Source organism: Chanodichthys erythropterus, chromosome 23 (assembly GCF_024489055.1).
Source record: "Chanodichthys erythropterus isolate Z2021 chromosome 23, ASM2448905v1, whole genome shotgun sequence".
Lineage (NCBI taxonomy): Eukaryota > Metazoa > Chordata > Actinopteri > Cypriniformes > Xenocyprididae > Chanodichthys > Chanodichthys erythropterus.
Window position 1 is genome coordinate 22,379,653 of NC_090243.1, and position 24,719 is coordinate 22,404,371.

Below are 24,719 nucleotides of genomic sequence, written 5' to 3' on the forward strand. Positions count from 1 at the left end.
TATTTATTTTGTTGTTGTTACTAGAGTCTAATATGGTAGATTATTATTATTATTTTAATTTTATTATTATTTTTTTTAAATATGCCGCATGGCAGAACACAAATGACCAGTTCGACCAGATTTTTTTTTTTTTATTATTGCAATATTAACAAACAGAACACGTCGGTACATACAAAAAAATAAACAATATTTCAAACATAAAGTAACTATGGTTCAATAGTAAACAAAAGTTAAAAATATGTAAGAAACTTAATTAAAACTATTAAATGAGAAGAGAAAAAGAGAAAAGAAAAGAAGAGAGCAAATAAATAAATAATAAATATATTAAGGAATATGGCATGATGATTTCTTGTTGAAATTGTATTTAAAAACATCTTCAATTCTTGTTTGAAAAGTTAAAGTGGGGTTTATTTGTCATATATTTACATTTATAAATACCAGTTCGACCAGTTTCTGCGCATTTATGTGTTTGTTGTCTAGAATGACGTGTAACCCCGAGGGTCATCAGTCACCGCGCATGCGCACTGCAACCACAGCGGCTGAAGTGATTCTGATGAACCGAATTAATCCTGCGTCTTTGTCGATACATTAAACAGACATATGTGGAAATAAGATAAAATTATTCTGTCAGAGAATAAAAAACTAGCAGTTTCCCCTCAGTTCATCTGAGTGACGTGTCCCGCCGTGCGCGCAGCCGGCCTGCCTCTAGTGCTCGAGCCGCGCGCGGGTGTGTGAGTGTGTGTGAGTGATCGTGAGTGCGCGCGCGTCGTGGCCGGGGCTCTTGAGCAGCACGCGAGTGTGTCCCGTTTAACGGCTGTCATGTCCAAACTGGAGCAGATTCTGATCCTCGACCCGCCGAGCGACCTCCGCTTCAGAGGTAACCCGTGTGTCTGTCACTAACTCCCGGCTGCTGCAGTCGAGCCGGCTCGCGGAGGCCCCCGGGCCCAGGCTGCGCTCGCATCCGCATGCCTGCATCCCTCCCTCGGCTGCAGTTTAACGCGACGCGCGGGGATTTGCAGGCCTGTGGGGAGGAAAACGCATATTGTGTTAATATCAGATCGTGTTTTGATCTTAAACGCGAGAGAATCGTTCTCTCGTTAGTGTGCTCGGTGTCAGCGAGCTGTCACAGTTAGCTTTAAAGCTAACAACAGATTAAAAAATAAATCTGATCAGTCATTAATGCTGCTCGATCACGAATTAAACGCATTTTAAAGGCAAATGTGATCAATACTGCAGTTTGTGCTTCACTGAGACGGTTATGCATCAAATTCGGTGTAAATTATACCTGCTCTGATCCACCTTAGCACCTACTAAAAAATACACAATTAAAATAGCTGTGTATATGCGTTTATGCCTTATCTAAGTGCTTTTGTGCCACATTTACAGTGTAAATTTGGTATTTGGCAACTAAAATGTAGTGTTTGAAGGCTTAGAACAGCTCAAGTTTATATTAATTCCTCTTTATGCAACTTTCTAATTTGAGTCATAATGAAAAATGTTTGATTCTTCAGGACAGGCTGCTAGAGTAAGGATAGGAAAGGGTTTTTGCATTATTTATGAATGAACCAACCTGTCTGACAACATGTGAGCCTTACAGACGAAGCTTCATTACATGGGATTCACTACTAACATCCACAAATAGTAGGGCTGGGTATTGATACAATTTTCGTGATTCGATTCAATTACTATTCACATGCTTTCGATTCGATTTGATTATTTTGGATGTAGTATTTCAGTTTCAGTACATGGCAAGTTTTCTAGAGGAAACTAAACTCAATTATGTTTTTATTATAAATAAAGTTTAGACTTACATAATCATATTTCTACTCCAATTCATTTTTTATTTTTTTTTATATATAATCATTTAAATTGTGGCTGATTTATTCAAACATGCATTAAATATTGAACATTATAATGAATATGTAACGGTGCATCGCTATATTTATCTTTCTAGAGTCACTTTTCTAGCTGACTAATGAGTTTATGGTCACTGAATATGTTTTTCTGAGGTAAATGTGACGTCACGTGACATTGTTTGTTTTATTGACATCTTTACGAGGTTGAAGCACTGATTGAGCGATTACACGAGACATGATACGGATTTCAGTAAGTTGTACTGTATATTTTAACATACCTTCAGATGTTCATGTTTATTTCGCTGTAACTGGTATTAAAGCGGAGGAGAGGATGATCACATGCTTCACTTTAACTGAGGCGCTAAAGCGATCCGTCACGCCACATTAAACAGCGCCAAAACGCTATTTATTTTCTGAATCTCATAATAAGATGGACGTCATTTGAAATCTGACTTTGCTTCATATCAAAAGTAACAAAGATTATTGCGATTTATTGGATGGGAGGAGCTACATATTCTGCTCAACTGAAAACCGACTAGACTAATCCATTCTTGGGATTTAAGAATTGATAACAGTTCGTAAAAATGAGAATCGATTAAAATCTAATGTTTACTGATCATTTTGAATCAAGTTGATTATTATTGTCGTAGGGAACTTGCATTACACTGTAAAAATGATTTTAACTGCTACAGCAAAACTTATGAAGGATGCATTTCATGCCATTTTACACTAAAGTACTGTTTTGGAAAGTAAAAAAGAGCAAGTCTTAAACTGACACTCCCAGAATTCCTGTATGACACAGTGTAACAGAAGTGTTCATGTGTGTGTTTTGTGCGCAGGACCCTTCACAGATGTGGTGACCACTAACCTGAAGCTGAGGAACCCGTCCGACAGAAGAGTATGTTTCAAAGTGAAGACCACAGCTCCTCGCCGCTACTGCGTGCGGCCCAACAGCGGCGTCATCGACCCCGGCGCCACGGTCACCATCTCAGGTCAGAGATCATCTATGTGCTCATGTTTGTGAGTGGATCTGTGTGTGTGTGTGAGGGCTGAAGAGATTTTCTCTCTGTCTTCCAGTTATGCTGCAGCCGTTTGATTACGACCCAAATGAGAAGAGCAAGCACAAGTTTATGGTGCAGACGATTTTCGCTCCACACGGGGCGTCGGACCTGGAAGCGATGGTGAGCGGAGAGTGACCGGATCATCAGACACAAAAATACTTCAACTATGGCTGTCATAATGTCAAAAATGATAATTCTGTCATTAATCACTCTCCCTGATGTCGTTCCACACCTTCGTTCATCTTCAGAACACAGATTAAGATATTTTTGATGAAATCCAAGAGGCATATGACTCCAGAAAGGTACTAAAGACATTGTTAAAACAGTCATGTGACTGCAGTGGTTCAACCTTACTTTTGTGTGCAAAAATAACCACTTTATTCAACAGTATCTTCTCTTCTGTGTCATTATCTTACATTCTTTATGTCCAGCGCTTCCAGGTTCATCATCAGAATGACTCATTATTGGCTGGCGCATGCGTCGTGCTGATCACGTGATCAGCTTCGGCCAATACTGAGCCTGGAATTCGGATGTAAACATGGATAATTTTGTCAACTATTGTTAATTTAGGCTTAGTCCTGTGTCAAATGTAAATCAAATTTTACTCAACCTTGTCCTGTTTTTGTTTAGTCTTGTTTTTAGTCAAAGGAAACGTACACACTTTCATCATAATCTATAATGGTTAAAATGATTAAAAAAAATATTTCGCTCAATTTTAATTGCAATGATTGTTGTCGTTTGGGAAATGTATTTTTATATTTCATCAGAAGTGAAATGTGAAATCAGAATCAACACTTTCAAGGTCCAGAAAGGTACTAAAGACATCGTTAAAACAGTCATGTGACTGCAGTGGATCAACCTTAATGTTATGAAGAGACGAGAATACTTTTTGTGTGCAATCTCTTCTCCTTATGCAGGTGACGCAGTGAAGGCTTGTGTGGTGTTCATTTCGTTAACGAAATCTATGACGAAAAATGTTTGTCAACAAAGTTTTTCCCCTGACTTAGACGAGACGATAATAAGGCTATTAAACGATAACTGTGACTATATCAACATGCAATATTGTTGACAAAAAAAAAACGAGACTAAAATGTATTTAAAAGAACGAAAACTTTACCAAAAACCTTATTTTTGTTGAAAAAAGAGGAGCGAAAACGTTTCAGACCGCTGTACAAGACTCTATAGTTTGGGGTTGCCAGATATCAAGAGCTCAAATCCCCCAATCAGAGCAGACTTTTTGCTTCATGCAGTTTGGGAGCCATTCGCACGCGCTCTCTGCGACATAACGGCAGTGACATCTGAGGTGTTCTGCTTAATGAAAGTGTCGTTCTGCCAGTCTGTGTTCTGTCAGGATCTCGACTGTACCGTTTGCGATTGTGGTTGCTGATTGTACTTGCGCAACCTCTGTGTGGCAATATGTGTGGCCTTTTTTGCCGTTTTAATAGAGAAATATTAATGCAACTTGGAACTATTACTATTAGGAATTTAGCTTTTTGTTTTAACGTTACCAAGTCTTTGGTGTTTATAATCCACCCTAGATGAGGTCAAATAAACCATGCGTATGATTCCATATTCTGTTAATTTGTGCTTATTTGGTGAACTGATATCAATTTCCCCAAACGACAACAATCATTGCAAATAAAATTGAGCGAAATGTTTTTTTTTTTTTTTTTTTATCATTTTAACCATTAACAAAAACAGGACAAGGTTGACTAAACATGATAAAAAGCAAGTTACATTTGACACAGGACTAAGACTAAATTAAAAATAGTTGACAAAATTAACTCTACTTCAGTGTTTACGTCCGAATTCCCGGCTCAGTATTGGCCGAAGCTGATCACGTGATCAGCACAACGCATGCGCCGGCCAATAATGAGTCATTCTGACGGTGAAACTGGAAGCGCTGGACGTAAACGGCGTAAGATAATGACACAGAAGAGATTGTTTAATAAAGTCGTTATTTTTGTTTTGTTTTTGTGCACAAAAGTATTCTCGTCTCTTCATGACATTAAGGTTGAACCACTGCAGTCACATGACTGTTTTAACGACGTCTTTAGTTCCTTTCTGGACCTTGAAAGTGTTGATTATATTATTATATGAGTCATAAACCTCTCGGATTTCATCAAAAATATCTTCATTTGCGTTCTGAAGATGAACGAAGGCGTGGAACGAACAGATAATGACAGAATTTTCATTTTTGACTGAACTAACCCTTTTACTAATAAACTTGTTCATCTATTTATATAACACTATTTTTATCAGTCCATATTTGACAGCAGGAGCCTGAGAGAGATGTGTGTGACCTCATTTCCTGTGTCCTGTGTGGGTGAAACGCCTGCCATCAGGCACGATAATGTGGTAATGTTTTGTTTTGCAGTGGAAAGATGCCAAACCGGACGACCTGATGGACTCTAAACTGCGCTGTGTGTTTGAAATGCCGTCAGACAGTGAAAAGATGGTGAGTTTGTGTTTGTAGTCATGATTATTACTCAGTGTAGTTCTGGTACTGTAATGAATCTGTTCTGATCAGAACGAGCCGGAATCAACCAAAGCTGCGTCTGTTCTGAACGCGTCGAAGGCCGACGGGACGTCAGGAGCCAAAGCCGGCAGCATGGACGACGCGGAGATGCGGAAAGTCATGGAAGAGTGCAAGAGACTGCAGTCAGAAATGGGAAAACTGCTAGATGAAAACCGCCAACTCAAGGTACTGGAGAACATCCGCACCAGCGTTTGATACTGACCCAATAACACATGAAGTTAGGATTGTGATCCAGATCAGACGAACCCCTTAGATGTAAAATATTTCATTTTTATCACATTAATATTTGATAAATATTTCAATAATTTAGCAACACATTTGCATGTTCACAGTTGTCTGATCTCGGTCACATGACATGAAAGAAAATAGATAAAATATTTAATGATATTTAAAGGGTTTTTTTTAATTAAAAAATATATTAATAATATATTTTCAGCAAGCATTTTTTCCACAATCTTTTTTACATTCACACTGGCATTTTAGGAACCTAATCAAATTTTATAAATAATTATTACTTGACTCTAATTATAACTATGAAGACAGAAATATAGGTAATTACTGTTGTAAACTATAATTGTACTGTAAAATAAATTAATTTATTATATAACTTCTTTTACTCTACGATATTTGTCTTAAATTCACAATAAAACGAAATTAAGTCACATGATATGCAAGAACTTAAATATTTTATTGATTTTAAGTGTTTTATTTAAAATATTAATATATTTAAAATATAATTAACATTACAATATTAATATTTTTAGCAAGCTATTTTATTTATTTTACAGTCTCAGTCTTCATATTCACACTGGCATTTTAGGAACACAATCAGATTTGATAAATAATAATTATTATTACTTGACTAATTATAAATATGAAGACAGAAATATGGTAAACTACTGTTGTAAATTACAACTATACTGTAAAATAAATTAATTTATAATATAACCTATTTTACATTACATTTTACAATATGATATTAATTTCATTTTAATGTAGTGAATTAAAGTCACATGACACAAGGAAATTGATAAAATATTTAATATAATTTTAAGTGTTTTATTTAAAATGATTATAATTAATATTAAAATATTAATAAAATTTCTAGCACGCGATTTATTTATTAATTAATGAAAAATATAACTATTAAACCTCTCTATTTGTAATGGTGTCTGTCCACATTATTCACATAAGTAATAATTTATACTTTAATTATAACTATGAAAACAGAAATATAGTCAACTACTGTTGTAAATTACAATTAAACGTAAATTAATTTATAATATAACTTATTTTACATTACAATTTACAATATATTTGGCTTAATTTCTCCACATTAAAATGAAATTAAGTCACATGACATGCAAGAAAATGGATAAAATATTTAACATAATTTTAAGTGTTTTATTTAAAATATTAATATATTTAAAATGATTATAATAAACATTAAAATATTAATATTTTTAACAAGCTATTTTATTTGTATGTATTTACTTATTTAACATTTTTTATTTGTAATAGTGTCTCAGTCCACATTATATTCACACTGACATTTTAGGAACCCAATCAAATTTTTATAAATAATAATAATAATTACTTATAAATATGCAGACAGAAATATAAGCAATTGATGTTGTAAATTACAATTATACTGTAAAATAATTTATAATGTAAGTTATTTTACATTACAATTTACAATATATTTGTCTTAAATTCAGCACATTAAAATGCAATTAAGTCACATGACATGGATAAAATATTTAATATAATTTTAAGTGTTTTATTTAAAATATTAATATAATATTAATAATATGTTTTTTGCTATTAAACCTCTTTTTAGTTGTAATAATGTCTGTCCACATTATATTCACACTGGTATTTTAGGAACCCAATCGAATTTTATAAATAATAATAATAATAATAATAATAATTTTTACTTAACTCTAATTATAAATATGAAGACAAAAATGTAGGCATATATACTGTAAAATTAATTAATATTTATTTTACTCCTTACGCTTTAAACATTTGTCATTGTGTAAATTAAAAACGACAGCAGAAGAGTTTGAGCTTGATTGCACTCATTAGCATCAAAAGACATGAAGTGTTTCTTAAAGTTCAGAGTTTATTTCACTGTCCCGATGGTTGAACGTGTGCTGTGAGCACTAGGTGGCGTAACGATCTCAAAGATAAAGCCAGATGTCAGACTCTGACACTCACTGCAGATGTCACTGTTATTAAACTCACGTGTGTTTACCTGTTGCTCTCGATCAGGATGAAGGTCTGAGGATGAGGAAGGCCAATCAGTACGACAGCTCGGTCTCGAAGTCTTCAGCGATGCTGAGCAAAGAGCCGGCCTCCAAATCGCTGCCCTCGCTGCTGGTCGTCATCGCCGCCATCTTCATCGGGTTCTTCCTAGGGAAGTTTGTCTTGTAGAGGTTCTGGGCCTGCGAGCAAAGCGTGCGTTCTTGTCGATAACCGTTACGTCTGCGCAGACGAGCCCTACGGCAGCGGAAATAAACGTGTCTGTGTACAGGATCATTCAAACGGGCCTTGCCTTTCTCACATGGTTAGTACACACACACACAAGCAAACACACACACACACACACACACACACTCACACACACACTCAGAAACGATGGCTCGTTTCTCCCTCTTTTCCGCCGTCTGTGGTTCCGGGTGGGTTTTTCTGGGGGTCGGGGAAGAAGAAATCGTCCATTTGTCAAAGCATCACTAGCAGCCCAACGGAGGCACTGTGTGTGTAGAGACCTTGAAAAAACGTCAACCTATGAATAAATAAAAGGACGTGTTTCTCTTTTTCTCTGTGGTTTTATTAAGAGTTTAATGGAATGTTTTAAGTGTCATGTACATGTTCTTTTAGATTCTTTTGAGAAAAATGGGAAATGCAGATTCGTCGTATTAAAAGAAAAACAAACCAGTCGTCTTTGCTACTTGTCGCTGGATGGTGACGTGACACACGTTCCCATTCCACCTTTGTTTTCTTGAATGTGAGGACGTCAGCTGGGAGCAACACGCCTCCTCCTCACGAGCGAGCCCGCTGACAAAATCGTTTCATGGAGTTTTCTTTATGCAGATTATATATTCAATTGTGAGGCAAACTTGACTGAATAAAATCTCCATTTGCAGTCCTGTCCCGTGGTATTGATCATTGCTGAAATAAAGAATCTTTAACACTCTTCATCCTGTCTTCAGTTTGTCTGTGTAAAAGGAGAATCTGTTTTTTAATGGCTCAAACGCCGCTGTCACGATGATCAGTTGTGCACGAGAATCGATCGACTGTTCAAACGCACAATAAATGTTTTTCTCACTGTTAAATGTCTCTGCGTAAATTATGTGTCTAGATTCACACAGATTTAATCTGACATAAGAATCGCTTTTCAAACATTATTCTGCAAAAATACTTGATCATTAATGGCATCAGATGCAAAAACATTAAGATACTATATTTTTCATTCATTTTGTGAGTCAGTTTGTATTTTTATATATATATATATTTTTATTTTTTTTCCATTTTAATTTTAATTTTTTATTTTATTACACTACAAGCAAAACTTTTTTTTTTTCAGGCATCTGTCAATTTTGAGCTTTTTGGCTTTTCATAAAGTGTTTTTTCGGACTGGTGGAAAGAAAACATCCAAAATATATTTTATAGCACTTTATTTATTTGCATCGATAGATTTCAATTCCAGTAAATACCTTTAAAGACTCAAAATGAGTTTTTTTAGTCAGAAATCTCCTCTTCAGCAGAACTTACACACATTAAACTTTACAGTTTTATTCCTATCTAGATTTTGAAGGTTTTTATTGAGGGATTTGTTGATATATAATTTGTTTTTATACAATTTATTTGCCTGTTTTTATACAATTTATTCTTAAAAAATTGTGAAAATAATTATTTTTTCCGGCTGTTGATAGTATTTTCTCATTTATGATGTGATAAAAAGAGAGATCCAAAATTCCCTCTGTAAAAACCTTTAAATTTAATGTTCAAGAAATTAAATGAGAATTTTAAACCTGACATCATCCAATATTCAGATTTTTGTTCTAGAAATGTATGCAAATTAGCGCATTTTTAATTAGATAACACCTCATTTGCATATTTTAACTGCATTTTAGAAAACTTGTAATACAAAAAAATGTTTGCCATTTTTAATGTAACCAATCAGCTGGTGTATCTCACCTTAAATGTATATAGTTTTTATTCATTTTTATTTCAGTTTTAGTATTTTTAGCATATCCTTCCCTTATTTTCTGGGTCACACCTGGTACTTAAACAACTTTTTTCCTTTTTATTTTTAGGAAAATCAATAATATATTTTTGTTTTGATGATTGTTTAGAATTTTGAGGGGATTTTATGATAAAATGCAATATTTATACCATTTTTATGAGCAATTTTTTTCTATTAAAATTAATACTTTTTTTTTTTTTTTTTCAGATTAAAAATGTCCATGATTTTTTTGTCTTCACATCGCTAATGCAAAAAAAAGTCACCAGGTGTCATCGCATTCTGATGAAGCAAAACATTTTAAAAATTCAAAATGTAAAAATTGTTAGTTCTGACCAGCGGGATATCAAGTTAATGGGAATATATGTATGAATTTTCATGTACCTTCCTAAGTTGACTATGAAAGCCTGTAGACTGATTTTAATGTGAAGGACTCATTTTTGCCGGGAAAATCAAAATATGACGTTTACGTTCTATGACACATGAAACGAATGTTTACAATATTCAGGATAATGAGCTATTCTGTACTGTAATGTCAATGTGTTCAAATTATAATTATCCCAATTATAGTCTCTCACATATATCTTATTTTATAATCAAACAGTGTAATTTTAATTACCTCATCTGTCGACATGATGCCGGTGAATCGCAGAGCTGGTGCACATCCACATCACAGCTACAGCTTTTCACCGCTGTTTTCGAGAGCAACACATTCACATATTCAGCTAACCGTCGCTCAGCAGCGTGGATGACGTCAGGATGTTCGTTAACAGTATATCGCTGCAAAAGTATTTCCAACTTATTTTTACTTCTAAGCAAAGAACGAAAGAACTTCGGCGTGAGTATATCAGGGCACTGAATCACGTTTGCTGCTGCAGTTGACTTGACGGCAGGGTTGCCCGATTGCTACTCCAGACTAGACCAAACGTGTTTCAGGAGGGTCCCCTGGTAAAATCACGTCCCGTGTGGTAAAATACGGGGTTTAGCATTCCAGGGACTAAATATCACGTTATTGTGGTCGCTTCAATCCGCAGACATGAAAAACAACCAGCAGCAACATTATAGACCAATTTTGTGTTTGCAAACAGCAATGACGTTTTTTTTTTGTGGGCGGAGCCTACCAGGTGGCAGAAAATTAAAGTTATATAAGAATAAAAGAATAAAAAAAAGTTAATTTCAAGTTTATATCTCACAATTCTTGACTTTTTTTCTTGCAAATCCAAGTTTATATCTCGCATTTCTTAGAAGGAAAAACAGAATTGTGAGATATACTCGATATTCTGCCTTTTTTCCCCTCAAAATTGTGATATAAACTAAAAATTGCAAATTATAAAGTCTGAACTGGGAATTATAAACACTGAAATACGAGAAAAAAGTCAGAATTGTGAAATAAAAATGTTATAGGCTATGTTTAAACATTATCTATGTAAAACTTTATAGGTTTAAAGGGTTAGTTCACCCAAAAATGAAAATAATGTCATTAATTACTCACCCTCATGTCGTTCCACACTCGTAAGACGTGTCGTAAGACACGAGAATATTTTTGGTGCGGCAAAAAACAAAATAACGACTTATTTAGTGATGGCCGGTTTCAAAACACTGCTTCAGGAAGCTTCGGAGCGTTATGAATCTAATCAGTGGATCGGAGCTCCAAAGTCACATGATTTCAGCAGTTTTAAGTTTTTTTAGTTTTTTTTTTCACTGTACTCACATGACCTGATTTAAATATGTTTTTAGTACATTAATGGATCTTGAGAGAGGAAATATCATTGCTCAGGCCTCACTGAGCCATCGGATTTCATCAAAAATATCTTAATTTGTGTTCTGAAGATGAACAAAGGTCTTAGGGTGTGGAACGGGAGAGGAATTAATGACAGATTTTCATGTTTGGGTGAACTAACCCTTTAAATATTATTTTGTGCTGTAACTGCTATCCTCTATGAACTGCATATGTGAATATTATATTGACTTACTGTTTACATCAAATTCATGCTTTAATAGTAGAATAATCATCGCTGGTTGACAGTCTGTGACTTGCAACATAAACGTCTGCGTTTAGCTTCAATTCAGATTTCTATAAAAATGAAGACTATATTTTTTGCACTCCGATTCTGACATGCAAAGGCACAACAAAACATTTTTCTCTTATTCTGTGGATTTCACACATTTTCCTCCATCTGTTACCTTGTTTTTCTGCCATCACTATGAGCGCACAGCTGCCAGATTGGTCTATTAAAGAAGCCCAATTAACTGCGGACTTGTCAACACTGCTTAACGGCCACCAAAAACAAGGGTTCTGAATTCTACATGTAGCCCCTTTAAACTGAAAATGACAATGTTGCCTTTGCACCTAGCTGATTAAATAACTCAATAACTTATTTGACTTTAACTATTTCAAGTATGGCATTTTTTTAAATGGTTTTAGTTCACTATAATAATCCTGAACTGTAAGAGTCACAGGCAAAGACACAGTTCACATGAGCTTCATTCAGGCATCATGAGACGAGGTTTCCTTCAGGTCCTTTACAAACCAATAATTACTGCAATTTACAGGCTTCGGCCCGGATATTTACAGCGCTGATTCTCCATGAAATCATCTGCTCTAGAGCTTCTGAGAAACTAGCTAGCATGGCATTATTTTAACTGTAATTATTGAGTTAAATAATGTATGATGAGCTCAAGTAAATGTGACACTGTACAGAATGAACAGGAAGTACATTAGTGCGCATGCATGTGTCACCACGTCGAGTCATTGCTCCCTTCTGAGTCTGCCGGATGCAGTTTGGTTGTTCACATTTTTTGGTTTTTAGTCAGCTCACCTGTTCGTGTTGATCTTTGGGGTCTTTTTAGTCCCCAGACGACGTTTGCAAAAATAAAAACAAATGTGATTTTACTCTGTTTATTAATGTTTTTACTTCATATTTGTGCCATTTTTGGAGGATTTATCATATCTTTTAAATGTACATAAATTAATAAATATTTTGTTGAGTAGGTTTCTAAAAAAAAAACACCTTTTTATGTAAAATTCACTTTATAAAAGACCCACAAATGTTGATTTTGAGGATGAATTTTTTCCATTTTCTAAGTGGGTTCTCATCATAATGTAACAATATTGAAAAACTGATTTTTTTCAGTACAAAAAAATACTAAACTTTGACAAGAAGTAGCTTTTATTGTCATAATTGTGATTTGATAATATTTAGATATGAAAAATACTTGTGAAAAGAGTCTTTCAGTCAGTCAAACAGCAAATAGTGGAGCTCTGCTGCCATCTACTGGATAAAGTGATCGTTTTTTACTTTTAAAACTGTATTTTCCAAAATATGGGCAAAAATCTCACACTAAACCATGTCAAATTATCCATGTGATCCCCATGAATGAAAGTTAGAAATGTGGGTCTTTTATGAAGTGAATTTTACATAAAAAGCTGTTTTTGTATAAAAACCTACTCAACAAAATATTTATATAAATTTAAAAGATATGATAAATCCTCCAAAAACGACACAAATATGAAGTAAAAACATTAATAAACAGAGTAAAATTACATTTGTTTAAAAGAACAAAACATTTTGTTGCCTGTGGTCTCTGGAGTCTCAAAGACCCTGAGTGTACTTCCCAAACGAAGACCGCACAAGGGTTAAATCATACGAGCAGCTTCAACTAGTGCAAACGGTGATAAATCAAGTGTCTCGTTAGAAATCCAGCTGCATGAACATGTGCATCACGACCAATAGGATGAAGCCGTCCAGCGTCTTCGTGTCGCATGCGGCGCTCAGTCTGAAGTGCTGGTCTCCTTCTCGGCCCACGCGCGGCTCCCCCTGCTGGCTGCTGCAGCGGATCAGCGGAGACTGGTAAGACGTGGCGCGTCTGTCGGGCCGGTCAGGACTGGAGCCGTTGGTCGGCCTCTGGCCGTTATAGAGCAGGCTGCGTCCAGAAGAGTCCTGCCCCATGCTGAAGAGCTCGTACTCTGTGTGAGGCAGACGGATCCCCAGTGCCGCGCAGCCGGAGGTCGAGGTCACATCCTGCGAGATGCCCAGTTTCCAGGATCCCTCTGTGCCGCACTCGCGCCCTCTGAAGACGTTCAGGAGGGAGGTGGTGGCCACATCCATGGGCGTCACCGTCATGTGGGTCACTAGAGGAGGATGAGAGGAGATTCACATCTGTGCAGTTGAAGTTAACATGAAACTCTCTAAATGCATGTGTGAGAGATGCTCCAAAAGTGAGAATTGGTGTATAAAGTCAGAATTATGAGAAACAAAGTCGGAATTGAGAGTTATAAAGTCAGAATTGCGAATTATAAAGTCGGAATTGCGAGATACAAAGTCGGATTTGCGAGATAGAAAGTCGGAATTGCGAGATACAAAGTCGGAATTGCGAGTTATAAAGTCGGAATTGCGAGATAGAAAGTCGGAATTGCGAGATAGAAAGTCGGAATTGCAAATTATAAAGTCGGAATTACAAGATACAAATTCGGAATTGCGAGTTATAAAGACGGAATTGCGAGATACAAAGTCGGATTTGCGAGATAGAAAGTCGGAATTGCGAGATACAAAGTCGGAATTACGATATAGAAAGTCGGAATTGCGAGATAGAAAGTCGGAATTGCAAATTATAAAGTCGGAATTACGAGATACAAAGTCAGAATTGCGAGATACAAAGTCGGAATTGCGAGATACAAAGTCGGAATTGCGTGATATAAAGTCGGAATTGGGTGATATAAATTCGGAATTGCGTGATATAAAGTCGGAATTGCGAGATAGAAAGTCGGAATTGCGAGATACAAAGTCGGAATTGCGAGTTATAAAGTTGGAATTGCGAGATACAAAGTCGGAATTACAAGATACAAAGTCGGAATTACAAGATACAAATTCGGAATTGCGAGATAGAAAGTCGGAATTGAGAGTTATAAAGTCGGAATTGCGAGATACAAAGTCGGAATTGCGAGACAAAGTTGGAATTGCGAGATATAAAGTCGGAATTGTGAGATACAAAGTCAGAATTGCAAGATAGAAAGTCGGAATTATGAGTTATAAAGTCGGAATTGGGAGATAAGGAGGTGATGGCCACATCCATAGGCGTCACCGTCATGTGGGTCACTAGAGGAGCATGAGAGGAGATTCACTTCTGTGCATTTGAAGTTAACATGAAACTCTCTAAATGCATGTGTGTGAGACATCATCCGTTACGTACCGGTGAAGGTGAACTCGACGGCGCCCATGACGGCGGCGGACAGAGCTCCGCGGGTGTAGTGTCCGCTAGCGGAGATGCTGAAGGTGGGGTGACGGCAGACGGGGTCGGAGAAGTGCTCATACTGTCCTTCCCAGGTTCGGCTGTCCTCGTGGAACGTCAGCCGTCGGGTGAGGAAGAGGACGCCCGGCCGCGCTTCGCACCGCATGCTCACCCAGTTTCCATGGAGACGCACCGGACGGTCACTTTGGGGCGGCAGGACCGGAGGATGATGAAGATCGGCCAACGCCACAATCTGACAGATTCCACAGCGCCGGCCATCGGTCTGAGAGGAAGAACAGATATGGATGAGCAGAACATCTAAAACTCACTCTGAATTACAATACGATATCTTGACCAGGACAGAATGGAAAGTAAAGCCCTTCAGCATGAGGTGAACCACGGCAGATTCTGATGCCCTAAACGTCAATACGCATTAAAACCCATATGAATTTGAGCTGCTATTAAGATCTGAAACATCACAGAGCAGCTCAAACACAAGGATTTCCTTCTGCTGCTTCAGATTTATACTTGCCCTGAAAACACATATATTTTTGCATTTGGCAGATACTGTTATCCAAAGTTACTTACACTGGTTTTTAGCTGTACATGTTATTAGTTTATGCATTCACTGGGAATTGAACCCATGACCCTGGTGTTGTTAATGATGACTCTTTTTTACACTAACCGTCAAAGGTTTGGAGTAATTTTTTTATGTTTTTGAAAGAGTTTTCTGTTCACCAAGACTGCATTTATCTGATCAAAAACAGTAAAAAAAAAAGTGAAATATTATAATGTAAATCAGCTGTTTTCTATGTGAATATATACTAAAGTGTAATTTATTCCTGAATTTTCAGTATCATTACTACAGTCTTCAGTGTCACATGGTCCTTCAGAAATCATTCTAATATGATGATTTGCTGCTCAAGAAACATTTATGATTATCATATTTTGTGGAAAATGTGGTACTTTTTTTTAATTAATACTTTTATTCAGTTAGGATGCATTAAATAGGTCAAAAGTATAAAGTCACAATTATGAGATATAAAGTCGGAATTGTGAGTTATAAAGTCGGAATTTCGAGATATAAAGTCGGAATTGTGAGTTATAAAGTCGGAATTTCGAGATATAAAGTCGGAATTGCAAGATATAAAGTCGGAATTGTGAATTATAAAGTCGGAATTGCGAAATATAAAGTCGGAATTGCGAGGTATAAAGTCAGAATTGCGAGATATAAAGACAGAATTGCGAGATATAAAGTCAGAATTGCAAGATAAAGTCGGAATTGCGAGATAAAGTCGGAATTGCGAGATATAAAGTCGGAATTGCGAGATATAAAGACAGAATTGCGAGATATAAAGTCAGAATTGCAAGATAAAGTCGGAATTGCGAGATATAAAGTCAGAATTGCGAGATATAAAGTCAGAATTGCAAGATAAAGTCGGAATTGCGAGATATAAAGTCAGAATTGCAAGATAAAGTCGGAATTGCAAGATATAAAGTCAGAATTGCAAGATAAAGTCGGAATTGCGAGATATAAAGTCAGAATTGCGAGATATAGTCAGAATTGTGAGATAAAGTCGGAATTGCGAGATATAAAGTCAGAATTGCAAGATAAAGTCGGAATTGCGAGATATAAAGTCAGAATTGCAAGATAAAGTCGGAATTGCGAGATATAAAGTCAGAATTGCAAGATAAAGTCGGAATTGCGAGATATAAAGTCAGAATTGCGAGATAGTCAGAATTGTGAGATAAAGTCAGAATTGCGAGATATAAAGTCAGAATTGCAAGATAAAGTCGGAATTGCGAGATATAAAGTCAGAATTGCAAGATAAAGTCGGAATTGCGAGATATAAAGTCAGAATTGCAAGATAAAGTCGGAATTGCGAGATATAAAGTCAGAATTGCAAGATAAAGTCGGAATTGCGAGATATAAAGTCAGAATTGCGAGATATAAAGTCAGAATTGCGAGATATAAAGTCGGAATTGCGAGATATAAAGTCGGAATGGCGAGATATAAAGTCAGAATTGCGAGATATAAAGTCGGAATTGCGAGATATAAAGTCGGAATTGCGAGATATAAAGTCAGAATTGCGAGATATAAAGTCAGAATTGCGAGATATAAAGTCAGAATTGCGAGATATAAAGTCAGAATTGTGAGATATAAAGTCAGAATTGCGAGATATAAAGTCAGAATTGCGAGATATAAAGTCGGAATTGCGAGATATAAAGTCAGAATTGCGAGATATAAAGTCAGAATTGCGAGATATAAAGTCAGAATTGTGAGATATAAAGTCAGAATTGCGAGATATAAAGTCAGAATTGCGAGATATAAAGTCAGAATTGTGTGATATAAAGTCAGAATTGCGAGATATAAAGTCAGAATTGCGAGATATAAAGTCAGAATTGCGAGATATAAAGTCAGAATTGTGTGATATAAAGTCAGAATTGTGTGATATAAAGTCAGAATTGCGAGATATAAAGTCAGAATTGCGAGATATAAAGTCAGAATTGCGAGATATAAAGTCAGAATTGTGTGATATAAAGTCAGAATTGCGAGATATAAAGTCAGAATTGTGAGATATAAAGTCAGAATTGTGAGATATAAAGTCAGAATTGCGAGATATAAAGTCAGAATTGTGAGATATAAAGTCAGAATTGCGAGATATAAAGTCAGAATTGCGAGATATAAAGTCAGAATTGCGAGATATAAAGTCAGAATTGTGTGATATAAAGTCAGAATTGCGAGATATAAAGTCAGAATTGTGAGATATAAAGTCAGAATTGCGAGATATAAAGTCAGAATTGCGAGATATAAAGTCAGAATTGTGTGATATAAAGTCAGAATTGCGAGATATAAAGTCAGAATTGTGAGATATAAAGTCAGAATTGCGAGATATAAAGTCAGAATTGCGAGATATAAAGTCAGAATTGTGAGATATAAAGTCAGAATTGCGAGATATAAAGTCAGAATTGCGAGATATAAAGTCAGAATTGTGTGATATAAAGTCAGAATTGCGAGATATAAAGTCAGAATTGTGAGATATAAAGTCAGAATTGTGAGATATAAAGTCAGAATTGTGAGATATAAAGTCAGAATTGTGTGATATAAAGTCAGAATTGTGAGATATAAAGTCAGAATTGTGAGATATAAAGTCAGAATTGCGAGATATAAAGTCAGAATTGCGAGATATAAAGTCAGAATTGTGAGATATAAAGTCAGAATTGTGTGATATAAAGTCAGAACTGCATGATAACTCGCAATTGTGAGAAAAGAAGTCGCAATTACTTTTTTATTTTTTTATTTAGTGACGGAAACAAGCTTCCATAGTTTTCAACATTGATAATAATCATAAGTGTTTCTTGAGCAGCAAATCATCATATCAGAATGATTTCTGAAGGATCATGTGACACTGAAGACTGGACTAATGATGCTGAAAATTCAGCTTTGATCACAGGAATAAATTACACTTTACTATATATTCACATAAAAAAACAGCTGTTTTACATTACAATAATATTTCACAATTTTTACTGTATTTTGGATCAAATAAATGCAGCCTTGGTGAGCAGAAGAAACTTATTCTTTCTAATTATTCAAAAATTTTGACCAGAAGTGTAGTTAAAACATTCTTACTGATGCATCCAAATCTGTAACTTTTCTTGTAATAATTTTGGAAGCATCAGTAAGAATGTGTGCCTCTGTTTCAGCAATTTTTTCATTTATGTTAGTGAGCTGCATAACATTATCTCAGTGACAAACCAGTAGAATTTGCTGAGAGCAGCAGAAAGTGGAAACACTTAAAAATGTATGTGCACGATCAATGCATGAAAATCCATGCAATCATCAGTCAAATACAGCAGCAACAGCACATACAGGGAAGTTAAAGAGTCAAAAGCATAATGGCGACGGGAAACAAGGACAGTTCTGGATCATAATTCTGTCATTGGTGCTATAATGACTTCAGAGCCTCACGTCATCCGATTACAGAACGGCTCACTCAGCGTGCCGTGATTTAATCTCAATCAATCAGAGAGCTCGCGGGACAGCGGGACGTTCCTCGCGCGGGACACGTGTATGTACAGAAGCGCTCGACTTTGGATCGGTTGCCATTGCTTACTGGAGTCGGCCTGCCCATCAATTATTCAGCCCGAACCAGAATTCATTAACATTGCATTACATGTTTCCAGCCTCTTTTAGCTGCGGCGAGCGGCGGTGGGGGGCCGCGCACACATGAAAGAAATGAATCCATCAGAAAAAGCTCATCTCTCAGGTCTAGAGCCGTAGGCGCGCGTCGAGCCGCAATCCAGACCGCTGCCCTTCGCAAACACTATTTCCACATTCCCTTTGAAGCAGATGGGAGATCAGCACTGCCGACATGTGCCGACACGGCTCAAATCACACTATTTAAACGACACCGGGGAAGAGATGGGAAATGCATCCATCTCGTTTCAGATAGAGCTGACGTACGGATCGGTAATACCAAAGTGAAATTACAGCGAAGGCTCCGGATGAATACGCAATGCTGTGAAGGCCGTGACAGCCGGCGGCACGCATGAATTAATCACAGACGATGTCACGTCCCGAATTAAGCACAATGTTATGTATTATACAGACTTTTACTTCAGCGAACATGGCACTTCATGAATTAATCATTCTTCTGTCAAAAGCTTCATGTATTTTTCAGGGATTTATTTTAACTCGGACTGAACGTCTGAAGTTTAACGCGTTTGTGAATCCGGACGGTCTGTCACTCGTGAGCGCTGAAGAGTGTTTCTGTGTTCTGCTGCTTCGCTTTTCAAACAGTCAGATTAACTCTGTTTGCTAGAACGACGAGTTTGGACTCATCTGCTCTCGTGAAAACAACACAGACGCCTCTGTTTGAGCTTCTAGATCACAGCTCTGCTTTCATGAGGTGAAGAGGAACGTGTGATTCATGATGCTTCTGCTCCACACTACTCTCTAACAAATGCTGGGTTAAAAACAACCCATTCGCTGGGTTAAAACATCCCGATGGCTGGGTTAAAACATCCCGATGGCTGGGTTAAAACATCCCAATCGCTGGGTTAAAACATCCCGACCACTGGGTTAAAACATCCCGATGGCTGGGTTAAAACAACCCGATGGCTGGGTTAAAACATCCCGATGGCTGGGTTAAAACATCCCGATGGCTGGGTTAAAACGACCAAATCGTTGGGTTAAAACGACCAAATAGTTGGGTTAAAACCACCCGATGGCTGGGTTAAAACAACCCGATGGCTGGGTTAAAACATCCCGATGGCTGGGTTAAAACAACCCGATGGCTGGATTAAAACATCCCGATGGCTGGGTTAAAACATCCCGATCGCTGGGTTAAAACATCCCGATGGCTGGGTTAAAACGACCAAATCGTTGGGTTAAAACATCCCGATCACTGGGTTAAAACAACCCATTCGCTGAGTTAAAACATCTCGATCGCTGGGTTAAAACAACCCAATGGCTGGGTTAAAACAACCCGATCGCTGGGTTAAAACATCCCATTCGCTGGGTTAAAATAACCCAATCGCTGGGTTAATACAACCCAATGGCTGTGTTAAAACAACCCGATCACTGGGTTAAAACATCCCGATCGCTGGGTTAAAATAACCTGATGCCTGGTTTAAAACATCCCGATCGCTGGGTTAAAATAACCCGATGCCTGGTTTAAAACATCCCGATCGCTGGGTTAAAACAATCCGATGCCTGGTTTAAAACATCCCGATCGCTGGGTTAAAATAACCCGATGCCTGGTTTAAAACATCCCGATCGCTGGGTTAAAACAACCCGATGCCTGGTTTAAAACATCCCGATCGCTGGGTTAAAATAACCCGATGGCTGGGTTAAAACAACCCGATCGCTGGGTTAAAACAACCCGATGCCTGGTTTAAAACATCCCGATCGCTGGGTTAAAATAACCCGATGGCTGGGTTAAAACAACCCAATCGCTGGGTTAAAACATCCCGATCGCTGGGTTAAAACAACCCAACTTGGGTTGTTTTTAACCCAACATTTTTTAGAGTGTAAAATTACATTTCGTAACGCACGTGAATAGTAAACCTGTACAACCTGTACAAGTTATATTTGTTTACAGAAGCCTTTAGATCAGCAGTTCTCAACCTTTCTGACTGAAAAATACTTTTTTGTGTGTGTGTTTTTTAGTTTAGTTTTTCCAGAGTTTTTAGTTGTTGTTTTTTTGAAACTTGGACTGTCTGTATTTTAAAATAAGTAATTAAAATAAATACGTTTCAGAATTTCAGTTTTAAGAGCTTAATGATTTTCTGTATTCTCACTCTTTTTAACTAATGAATCTTTATTTACTGATAAGGATTAAGGATAAGGATTTTTTAAAATATATTTTACTCAGAATTTCTACCTGATAAAATACTGTAGAGCTCAGCATAACCACGAAGATGTATATTCATTATGAAAATGCACATGATTTGATTAATTTCCATGACTTTTCCAAGTCCACAGGTCTCACATATAGAATGAAGTTTCTTCATACATCCCAGTTTTCCAAGAATGTGTGAATCCTGGTTCTTCCAAAAGAAAAAAATGAACTAAAATAAGAAATATCTTGATTTTTTTGTCATTTTGAGGCCCCAGTGCCATTTGAGAAGCTTTTTAAGGTAATAAGAAACAAATTCAAGTGTGTCCAAATGTTCGACTCACACAAACCAACACAAACTTTTACTAAAACACATATTTTTCATTGATCTGCTCAGAATCTCCAGCACAACTGAAATATAACTTTATGAAACGAGAGGTTCAATGAGAGGCATGTGTAGGACGAGACTGAAGGAACTGACTGGACGATGAAAACTGTCTCCGGTCATGTGACTGAAAACGTTTATTTATCATTATTTATATGTATTAAAAAGGCCATATTACGTCCTTTTAAAAAGTAAACTAAGCCCCGTCCCTTTATTCTGTGTATGAATTATTTAAATGAGGAATATTGTGAAGATGGAGGTGTTTCAGGAGTTCACTGATATAGAAAAGAACTCAAACAGCAACATTACACACTAAAAGACAGATGGAAATGTGTCTATATTCTTTTCTATTCTACTGCACTGTATTCTATTCTTACTTCCATGTGACAATGTGTGTGAACCCTCTTCATACTGCCTCAATATTAATGCTCTGCGCTCAGCTGTGGCTCTAGAACACATTCAAATGAAGTCCATCAATATGGAGCAGTGCAGACGCAAGTCTTCTGACCTTGGCGCTCTGAAGGGGGGTCTGGTAGCCAGAGGGCTGGTGAAGTCTCCTCTGAGCGCGCTCAGTGTGAACGTCTCCCAGGAACAGCTCCTCCGCCTGTCTGCTGGGGTCGCCATGGTGATCGCGCCTCTCCAGCCGCATGAGCTGCAGTTCCTGCATGCTGAAGTCTAAGCCACGGGTGCAGTCACGACCCTCCGCCCACAGCTCATACGTCAGGCCGGGCCGCAGCGGCTGCCGCAGGTCGCAGGACGGTTCCAGGCGCCGCTGGACGTCCGTCGTCGCCGGGCCGTGGCACAGCAGCTGGACGCTGCTCAGCTGGAACTCGGACACCGTGCCTCCGCGTACGACCCAGGAGGCCTGCTGCGGGCGGGCGCTGCCCCGGATCAGGAGGCTGTAGCTGGGCTGAGTGCAGTGGTTGTCCTGGTAGTAGAACTGCAGCGCGTGGAAGGTGTGGTTGGGGTAGAAGCGATAGGAGCGAGTGATGAATTCCGGGCCAGGTCGCACCTCGCAGCTGGAATTATAAGGACAATATTAATACCACATTCACATTCCCTGGTACCACGTACGAGAACAGAAGAGTTTGTAGCATGAATTTCCATTATATAATCATAGACACTACAGGCACATCTCAGTTTTGAGCTCTAGTTTGCTTCCATAACATGCGACTAGTGGAAAGAAAATATCCAAAATACACATTTAAAGGGATTGTTCACCCAAAAAACCAAACAGTTGTGGGTCACCATTGACTTCCATAGTGTTTGGGTGCAAACATCTTCCTTTGTGTTCAGCAGAACAAAGACATTTATACAGGTTTGAGTAATTGATGAAGGAATTTTCATTTTTGGGTGAACTATCCCTTTAAATGTGTATTTTATTGCACTTTATCTATCTTTAAAGGCAGTCAGAAATCTCCACTTCGGCAGCTTTACACACACCAAACTTTAGTTTTATTCATATCTATATTCTGAAGGTTTGTATATGTACCATTCACCTGGTTTATACAACATTTTATTGCTAAAATGTCATTTTTTCTGGCTGTTTCCAAATTTATAAAGTGATAAAAAAAAGAAATCCAAAATGTAAAAACCTTTAATATGTCAACAAAATCAAATATAGCTGTGAGCAGCAATTATCGAGGTTGAAGCGCATTAAAGCCTTTAAGCACATGCTGTAACCATCTGGATCATAGATGGAAAAGACCATTTACAGTAAATACAGGCAATTTAACATAGCAAATACATAGTTTTTAAAGCTTTTTATCGAGGTTGAGCCAAAAACCTAGGACTAGTTCGCCAAAGTTGATTTTTGAAATAATCTCCAATATTTAACGAATGATTCGGTGGACAGCGGCGGTCCCTCGAGGCAAAGTTGCTCAGAAGTTTTGTTCCGAACAGCCTCCGTTAACCTAAAGTCTGATAGCTGCTCAAATTTCATTGGCCGATAGCGGACATGTTTTTTGAGATGCGTCAATGTCCTCACAGACAGTCATGGCACCTCGGACGAAGACACTGCATGCCAATTTTCAAGTCGATCGGACTAACTGTGAAGTAGTTATAGCCATTTTCAAGGGTTTTTTTAATGTTATAGCTCCACCAAGTGGCCAGTCGCCATGTCGTTTTTCACACAACCACAGAATGAGCTCTTACATAGGTGTACCAAGTTTGGTGGAAATATCTCATTCTGTTCACGAGTTTTAGCCATTTTCATAAAAGTGGCTCCGCCCACTTGAAACGTTTTGGCGGCGCTTAGTGACCGTGAATCGAAATTTAAACTTTTTTTGATAATTATTGACAATCAGACTCTAGAGAATCTTGCTGCACTGTTTTGGTTCCAATCGGGTCAAAAACCTAGGATTAGTTCGCAAAAGCAAGTTTTTCAAAAAATCTAAAATATCCAAAAATTTCGCCACAATTCCGAGGCATTCTGTCCGCATTGAGCCAATGATTCTAATGATCAATGATTCTGCTTCTGGCAAGATTCAGGAATTCATTCAGCACGTCCCTCACAGTGCATTATGGGTATTCTCTAGCCGTTGCGAGCATACATCAGTTGTACACTCATTATTGCAGTGCATTATGGGATTGAATGAGTGCACTGGATAACATCCACTATGGTTTGGGACACCACTACAACTGGCTGTCCCCTCAAATAGTGCCCTATTTAAATGTATTTCGGACACATCCCAGGTGTTCAGCTCCTCACCTGTCGGACACCCAGTGTCCTGAGATGTCGGGTGGGATGTGGACGGTCACCTGCTGTCCAGCACGAAGCTGTTTGAGTGTGGAGTGACACACGGAGCGCTTGTCCAGCAGAACCGGACCAGCACTGACCATCAGCACACACACACTCACTGTGGACACACACACGGATTACACTTGCATAATCATCAGAGAGTTCAAATAAATGTATTTTCCCAGCTAACAGGGAACGTTCTCAGAACTATGGCTAACGTTCTGGCAAGGTTGTCTCAAAGTTATGAACAAACGTTCTTCCAGTAATGTTTTTTCAAAGTTACCTGGTGTTTAATAATTTTCTCAATATATTAGCA

At 37.5% G+C, this 24,719-nt stretch overlaps 2 protein-coding genes across 2 annotated transcripts; one reads left to right on the forward strand and one right to left on the reverse strand.

Moving 5' to 3' along the window:
• The first annotated feature begins 641 nt into the window (after positions 1-641).
• On the forward strand, positions 642-8,276 carry vapa (VAMP (vesicle-associated membrane protein)-associated protein A). Its single transcript, XM_067378375.1, has 6 exons — positions 642-877; positions 2,696-2,848; positions 2,934-3,037; positions 5,295-5,375; positions 5,448-5,621; positions 7,731-8,276. The coding sequence occupies exons 1-6, from the start codon at positions 820-822 to the stop codon at positions 7,890-7,892; spliced, it is 732 nt and encodes a 243-aa protein (XP_067234476.1). The 5' UTR covers positions 642-819; the 3' UTR covers positions 7,893-8,276.
• Positions 8,277-13,103: 4,827 nt separating this feature from the next.
• LOC137014201 (protein APCDD1-like) lies at positions 13,104-24,506 on the reverse strand. The gene is made up of 4 exons (XM_067378392.1): positions 24,374-24,506; positions 22,172-22,682; positions 14,896-15,217; positions 13,104-13,837 (listed from the first exon to the last, which is right to left on the reverse strand). The coding sequence occupies exons 1-4, from the start codon at positions 24,502-24,504 to the stop codon at positions 13,398-13,400; spliced, it is 1,404 nt and encodes a 467-aa protein (XP_067234493.1). The 5' UTR covers positions 24,505-24,506; the 3' UTR covers positions 13,104-13,397.
• Positions 24,507-24,719: the final 213 nt, after the last annotated feature.

Bases quoted from the DNA above. Each gene is read 5' to 3' on its own strand.
- LOC137014201 (XM_067378392.1), bottom strand. From the start codon at position 24,504: ATGGTCAGTGCTGGTCCGGTTCTGCTGGACAAGCGCTCCGTGTGTCAC. The intron at 22,683-24,373 runs GTGAGGAGCTGA...TTATAATTCCAG, and splicing joins GGACACTGGGTGTCCGACAG to CTGCGAGGTGCGACCTGGCC. The intron at 15,218-22,171 runs GTCAGAAGACTT...TCTTCCTCTCAG, and splicing joins CCCCCCTTCAGAGCGCCAAG to ACCGATGGCCGGCGCTGTGG.
- vapa (XM_067378375.1), top strand. From the start codon at position 820: ATGTCCAAACTGGAGCAGATTCTGATCCTCGACCCGCCGAGCGACCTC. The intron at 878-2,695 runs GTAACCCGTGTG...TTTTGTGCGCAG, and splicing joins GAGCGACCTCCGCTTCAGAG to GACCCTTCACAGATGTGGTG. The intron at 5,376-5,447 runs GTGAGTTTGTGT...TGTTCTGATCAG, and splicing joins CGTCAGACAGTGAAAAGATG to AACGAGCCGGAATCAACCAA.